Raw genomic sequence first — 6,583 nt, 5'->3', positions numbered from 1 at the left:
CAAAGTGGCCCCCACTGGGGCCCCCCAAGTGCCAAACTGGTCCATACTGGTGCCAACCCCCAAAAACCCAGTAAAAAGGGAACGAATGGTCCCATATCTGACCCACCCTCAGGCCACACTGCCATAGACACAATGACATCGAGCAGCCACGCCTTTATTTGGGGGAAGTAGAAGGCACTGGGGGGCCTGGGCTGACAGTGGGGGGATCCTGGGGGGCCCTAGGGGGGGGAGGGGGGGGCACTGGCCCAGGCTGGAAGGCACTGGGGGTTACTGGGGGGGTTCCTGGAGGGCACTGGTCCGTACTGGTCCATCCTGGTTCCCCCCTCAGATGCGGCCGCAGCTCCGCAGCTTCTCCACCAGGGCCGGGACATTTTCCACCTTCTCCCCCCCTGCCCGGGCCGGGGGCTCCTGAACCTGCAGCACCCGGAGCCGGGGGGGGGCCCGCGGGGACCCCCAAATCCGCAGCCGGGATCACCTCCAGGGGCTTCTTCTTGGCTTTCTGGGGGGCACAGGGAGTCAGACCCCAAACCCCCCTAAATCACCCAAATCCACCACAAACACCCCCAAATCTACCCCTAAAACCACCAAACACCCCCAAATCAGCCCCAACCAAAGGGATCCAGGGGATGGGACCCCCAAATTCTCCCCAATTCCTCCCCCCCAAAAAAGGGATGCGGGGGTAGGAGGGACCCCCAAATTCTCCCAAAGGGGACCCAGGGCTTTGGGGAACACCCAAAAGGGGGGGACACACCCAGATCTACCCAGTCAATGGGGGTTTTGAGGGGGGTCCCAGGATTGGGGGGGGGTTCCCCTGGCTCGGGGGGGTTGGGGGTGCCCCACTCACCATGATGTTGGGCAGGGTGGCGTAACGGGGCTCGTTGAGCCGCAGATCCGCCGTGAGAACGGCCGGGAGGCGCAACCGCAGCGTCTCCAGCCCCGCGTCCACCTCCCGCTCCACCCGCACGGAGCCGCCTTCCAGCTGGACACGGGAGGCGAAGGTGCCCTGGGGACAGAGGGGACTGGGATGGACTGGGAACGTCCCAGTGCGGGGTGGGACCACCCACAATGGAGTGGGGGCATCCCAGTATGGACTTGGATTACCCCAGTAAGGGCTGGGAGCCCTTCTCAGTGTAAAACACCCGCTCCCAGTACCCACTGAGCACCTCCCAGTACAAACTGAGGCGTTCCCAGCACAAACTGGGCCCCCCCCCGCGCAGAAACCGCCGCAAAGGACCATGGGATTTATCCCCCCTCCGGCCGCGCACCCCAACATCCCATCATGCCCCGCGCGCTGCGATGATCTCTGCGGGGGATGCCGGGACAGCCGCACACCCCCCAGTGTCCCGTCATGCCCCGCGCACTGCAATGATCTCTATGGTCGCTCTCTATGGTCGGTGCCGCGGGGGATGCCGGGACAGCCGCACACCCCCAGTGTCCCGTCGTGCCCCGCGGTACCTGCGGCCAGTCCAACATGGCGGCGAGGAGCTGCCCCGTCTGGTTACAGTCGTCATCGATGGCCTGGGGGGGGACAGGAGGGGTCCTATGGGGGCTATAGGGGACCCACCACAGCCCCCGGGCCACAGGGACCCTCCCGGGGCTGCGGGGGTCCACAGGGGCCTATATGGGAGTGCACAGGTGTCTATAGGAGGGTCCGTAAGGGTCCGTGAGAGCCTATAGGGGATCTATGGGGGGTCTCACTGCAGCACCAGCTGGGGTTTCAGGGGGCCTATAGGGGATCTGTAGGGGTCTATAAGGGTGTATAGGGGTGTCCATGGGGGTCCCTGGGGGTCTATAAGGGTCCACAGGGGTCTATAGGGGTGTCTATAGGACCCTATAGGGTCTCACCTGCTTGCCCAGCAGCACCAGCTGTGGCTTCAAGGAGTCTATAGGAGGTCTATAGGGGACCTATAGGGGGTCTATAGGGGTCTATAGGTGTCTAGAGGGTCTATAGGTGTCTAGAGGGTCTCACCTGCTTGCCCAGCAGCACCAGCTGGGGCTGGATCTTCCCCACCAGCCCGGCCAGGGCCGTGGCCACCTCGAGGGGTCCCAGGGCCACCCCCTCCCCCACCTCGGCCAGCACCGCCCGGTCGGCCCCGACAGCGAGCGCCGTGCGGAGGGTCTCCTGAGGGGACAAGGGGGGGTCAAAAACACCCACAAACCCCCCAAACACCCCCACAGGGTCTCCTGAGGGGACAAGGGGGGGTCAAAAACACCCACAAACACCCCCACTGGGTCTCCTGGGGGGACAAGGGGGGGTCAAAAACACCCACAAACACCCCCAAACACCCCCACAGGGTCTCCTGGGAGGGCAAAGGGGGGTCAAAAACACCCACAAACACCCCCAAACACCCCCACAGGGTCTCCTGGGGGGACAAAAGGCAGAGTCGGGGGGATCCAACCCCCCCCCCAGGACACACCAAAACACACCCCAAAACACCCCCCAGGACAGCCTAAGCCCCTCCAGTGACCCCAACACACCCCCCCCAGGACACCCCAACCCCCAGGGGTGCAGGGCAGGGAGGGTCCCCGGGGGTTTGGGGTGCCCCGGCTGTGTCCCCACGCACCTGGCTGGCCTTGGTGCCCACGGTGGCCACGACGACCTCCGCGGCCGCGCCGCCCTCGCGGAGCCGCACGGCCTCTTCCAGGGCGATCTCGCAGAAGGGGTTCAGCGAGTGCTTCACCCCCTGCGTCTGCACCGACCCCCCCCCCGGGGGCCCGCGCACCCGGGGGGGGACCCGGCCCCAGGGGAAGGGGGGTGGGGGGGGTCCGAACAGCCCCGCCCGGCCCCCCACGGGGGGTTCTGGGTGGTCCCGGAGGGTTCTGGGGGGTCCCGGGGGGTCCCGGGGGCCGGACCCGTCCCCGACCGAAAAGCAGGGCAGGGTTTGGGGGGTGGGCGCGTCCCAGGGAGACACCGGGGGGGTCTCAGGTGTCTCGGGGGGGAGGGAGGGGGGCGGCGTCCCGAGGGTTTGGGGGTCCCCAGGTAACCCCCCAGGTGTGACCCCTCCCCGCCATTCGGGTTCCGGGGGGTCTCGGGAGTCCCGGGGGAGTCCCGGGGGGGTCCCAGGGGAGGTTGGGGTGTTCTCGGAGGGGTCCGGGGGGGTCTCAGGTGCCCCCACCTTGACGGCGAAGTCGATGACCCGCTTCACACCCACGAGCACGCGCAGCGCCGCCATTGCTGAGGCCACGCCCACCCCGCCCGGGCCACGCCCACCCCGCCCGGGCCACGCCCCTTTCCCCACGAAGCCGCGCCCAATTCACGCCGCGAACGCCGTTCACGCTCCGCCCTCCGGCCACGCCCACTCCAAAAGGACACGCCCCTTCGACGTCGTTACGCATCGTGGGCGTGGCCATGGCGTCACGTGACAGGGGGTTCGGCGCTCTCCGGGGGGTTTTGGGGGGATTTTTGGGGGTTTTGGGACTCTCAGCCCGTTTTTGGGGGGTTTGGGACTCTTGGCCTGTTTTTGGGGGGGTCTCCGCCCACCCGGAACCCCCCAGATCCCCGGACTCCCCCCGGACGCCTGTGGAGGGGTTCTGGGGGGTCCTGGGGGAGTTTTGGGGGATCTTCGGGGGTTTTGGGGGGTCCTGGGGAGTTTTTTTAGGGATCCCCCAAGATCCGGGTCAAACCTCCTCTGGACACCTGTGGGGGGGTTTTGCTCCCTCCCCCCAAAGCCCGGGTCCCTTTAAGGGGGAACCTGGGACACCAGAGTCCCCCCCCAAAATTCTCGTGTCCCCTCCCCCCAGGACACCTTCCCCCCCCCAAAGTGAGAGCAAAGCACGATGGGAACCCAGAGACCCCCCCCCCGACCCCCCCAGCCCCCCAATAAGGGCGATAAAGGCGATAAATCCGCGTTAATTGTGATTAATCAATTAATCATTAACGAGGCAAAGCCCTGATAAGGCCCTACCTGATAAGGGGGGGGGATCAAGGGCGGCCCGAGGGCACCGGGGCTGGGGGGTCCCTCCCCTCCCAAAAAGGGATCCAGGTGTGTCCAGGTGTCCCAAAAAGGGGACCCAGGTGTCCCCTGCCCCCCAAAAATGGGGATCCAGGTTTGTCCAGGTATCCCAAAAAGGGACCCAGATGTGTCCAGGTGTCCCCTCCACCCAAAAAGGGGCTCAGGTGTGTCCAGGTGTCCCAAAAAAAACCCCAGACATGTCCAGGTGTCCCCTCCCCCCAAAAGGGGACCAGGTATCCCCTCCCCCCCGGCAGGGTCACCTTGGGGCGGTGCCCACGGGGGGTATAAGGGGAGGTGGGGACGGCACTGGGAGCACTGGGAGCCGCCATGGGGAAGGAGGTGAGTGGGGAGAGGGGCAGAGGGAGGGAGGGAGGAGGAGGAGGATGGAAGAGGATTGAGGAGAGATGGAGAGAGGGATGGAGGAGAGATGGAGAAGGGATGGAGGATTGAGGAGAGATGGAGAGCCAGAGAAAGGCTGGAGAGGGAAAGGAGGGAGGGAGGGAGGGAGGGAGGAGAGAGGGATGGAGAGAAGGATGGAGGGGGGAGGGATGGGGGAGGGACCCCCCGACCCCCTCCTTGACCCCCCTTGACCCCTTTCCCCCCCCAGAGTTTCGAGCTGGGGCCGCCGGCCCCGACCCCCAAAAAGGGCCGCGGGAAGAGGAGGGAGAAGGAGAAGCTGGAGGACATGAAGAAGGAGATGGATGTGGTGGGGGCACTGGGGGGCACTGGGAGGGACTGGGATGGTCAATGGGGGGCACTGAGAGGGACTGGGGGGCACTGGGAGGAGATGGGAGGGACTGGGAGGGACTGGGGTGGTCAGTGGGGGTCACTGGGAGGGACTGGGAGGGGATGAAAGAGACTGGGAGGGACTGGGATGGTCAATGGGGGGCACTGGGGGCAGTGGGCTGTACTGGGGGGCACTGGGGGGGGTCACTGGGCTGTACTGGGGGGCACTGGGGGGGTCAGCTCTGAGCCGGGTGCCCACAGGATGATCACAAGCTCGACGTGAACGACCTGGAGATCAAGTACAGCACCAGCGTCACCAAGGTGACCCCTGACCCCACTGACCCCGATCCCACTGACCTCACTGACCACTGACCCCACCATTCACAGTGACCCCAATCAGCCCCACTGACCCCACTGACCCCACTGACCCCCCCGTCCCCCCAGGGCCTGTCGGAGGCCGTGGCGGCCGAGCGGCTGCTCCGGGACGGCCCCAACGAGCTTCGCCCCCCCCGCGGGACCCCCGAGTGTGTGAAGTTCGGGCGGCAGCTGGCAGGGGGGCTGCAGTGCCTCATGTGGGTGGCAGCGGCCATTTGCCTCATCGCCTACGGGGTCCAGGAGGGAGAGGGAGACCGCGGCTCCTCCGACAACGTACGGGCACCTGGGGGGCACCTGGGGGGCACCTGGGGCACCTGGGGGGCTGGGGGGCACCTGGGGGGCACCTGGGGGGAACCTGGGGAGCTGGGGGGCACCTGGGACACTTGGGGGGCACCTGGGGGGCTGGGGGGAACCTGGGGGGCACCTGGGGGGCTGGGGGGCACCTGGGACACTTGGGGGGCACCTGGGTCCACCTCAGAGGGCACACCTGGAAGCCGGGGCTGGGGGAACATGTGGGGGTTCTGGATGCCCAGGACCCCCCTGGACCCCGAGGACAGGGGTACCTGGGCCCCAGGCACTCACCTGTCCCCCCCCCCAGCTGTACCTGGCCATCGCCCTCATCGCCGTCGTGGTCGTCACCGGCTGCTTCGGGTACTACCAGGAGTTCAAGAGCACCAACATCATCGCCAGCTTCAAGAACCTGGTCCCGCAGGTGGGGACCCCACCCTGCCCCACCCCGCCCACCTGGGGGCCTCCCCTGTGCTGTCCCCGTGCCCTCACCTGTGCCCCCCGTGCCCTCCCCGTGCCCTCACCTGTGCCCTCACCTGTGCCCTCATCTCTGCCCTCCCCCGTGCCCTCCCCATGCCCTCACCTGTGCCCCCTGTGCCCCCCAGCAAGCCACGGTGGTGCGGGACGGGGCCAAGCAGCAGATCAACGCCAACGAGCTTGTGGTCGGGGACCTGGTGGAGATCAAGGGGGGCGACCGAGTCCCCGCCGACATCCGCGTCCTGTCGGCCCAGGGCTGCAAGGTGGGCTCGGGGCTCACCTGGGGGCTCACCTGGGGGCTCACCTGGCGCTCAGCCGGGGGCACTGGGGCCCACAGGTGGGGGTGTGACCACACGTCCCCCCCCAAGGTGGACAACTCGTCGCTGACGGGGGAGTCGGAGCCGCAGACGCGCTCGCCCGAGTGCACCCACGAGTCGCCCCTGGAGACCCGGAACATCGCCTTCTTCTCCACCATGTGCCTGGAGGGTGGGCCGGGGCTCACCTGGGTCACCTGGGCGGCTGGGGCACACCTGGGCTCACCTGGGGGTCAGGGTCCCACCTGGGGGTCTGGGTCACACCTGGGTCTGTGTCCCACTTGGGCACCCGGGTCCCACCTGAGTGAGTCCCACCTGGGTTCCACCGGGCCACCCAAATCCCTGTGCTCTGTCCCCTCCCCACACACCTGTTACCCCTCCCCTGTGCCCAGGTACAGCCACAGGGCTGGTGATCCCCCCTTCACCCCTCCCCTGTGCCCAGGTACGGCC

At 67.2% G+C, this 6,583-nt stretch overlaps 2 protein-coding genes across 2 annotated transcripts; one reads left to right on the top strand and one right to left on the bottom strand.

The window, feature by feature from the left end:
• Positions 1-251: 251 nt before the first annotated feature.
• Positions 252-3,173, bottom strand: LOC113940836 (electron transfer flavoprotein subunit beta-like). Its single transcript, XM_027631987.1, is given in 6 exon segments — positions 252-438; positions 440-499; positions 845-1,003; positions 1,456-1,518; positions 1,970-2,122; positions 2,565-3,173. Coding segments are annotated over 6 exon segments (1,158 nt in total). The 3' UTR covers positions 252-324.
• A 453-nt stretch (positions 3,174-3,626) lies between these two features.
• Positions 3,627-6,577, top strand: LOC113940835 (potassium-transporting ATPase alpha chain 1-like; the record flags this gene model as incomplete). The annotated part of the gene is made up of 7 exons (XM_027631986.1): positions 3,627-4,292; positions 4,561-4,659; positions 4,941-5,000; positions 5,124-5,327; positions 5,653-5,766; positions 5,948-6,082; positions 6,188-6,577. Coding segments are annotated over exons 1-7 (1,014 nt in total), but the record flags the coding sequence as incomplete, so codon positions are not given.
• Between the last annotated feature and the right edge of the window lie 6 nt (positions 6,578-6,583).

The sequence above is a fragment of the Corapipo altera genome, unplaced genomic scaffold (genome assembly GCF_003945725.1).
Source record: "Corapipo altera isolate COAL_440 unplaced genomic scaffold, ASM394572v1 129122, whole genome shotgun sequence".
Classification (NCBI taxonomy): Eukaryota; Metazoa; Chordata; class Aves; order Passeriformes; family Pipridae; genus Corapipo; species Corapipo altera.
Note: the sequence above shows the minus strand (reverse complement) of the source record. Positions and strands in the feature narration are given on the sequence as shown.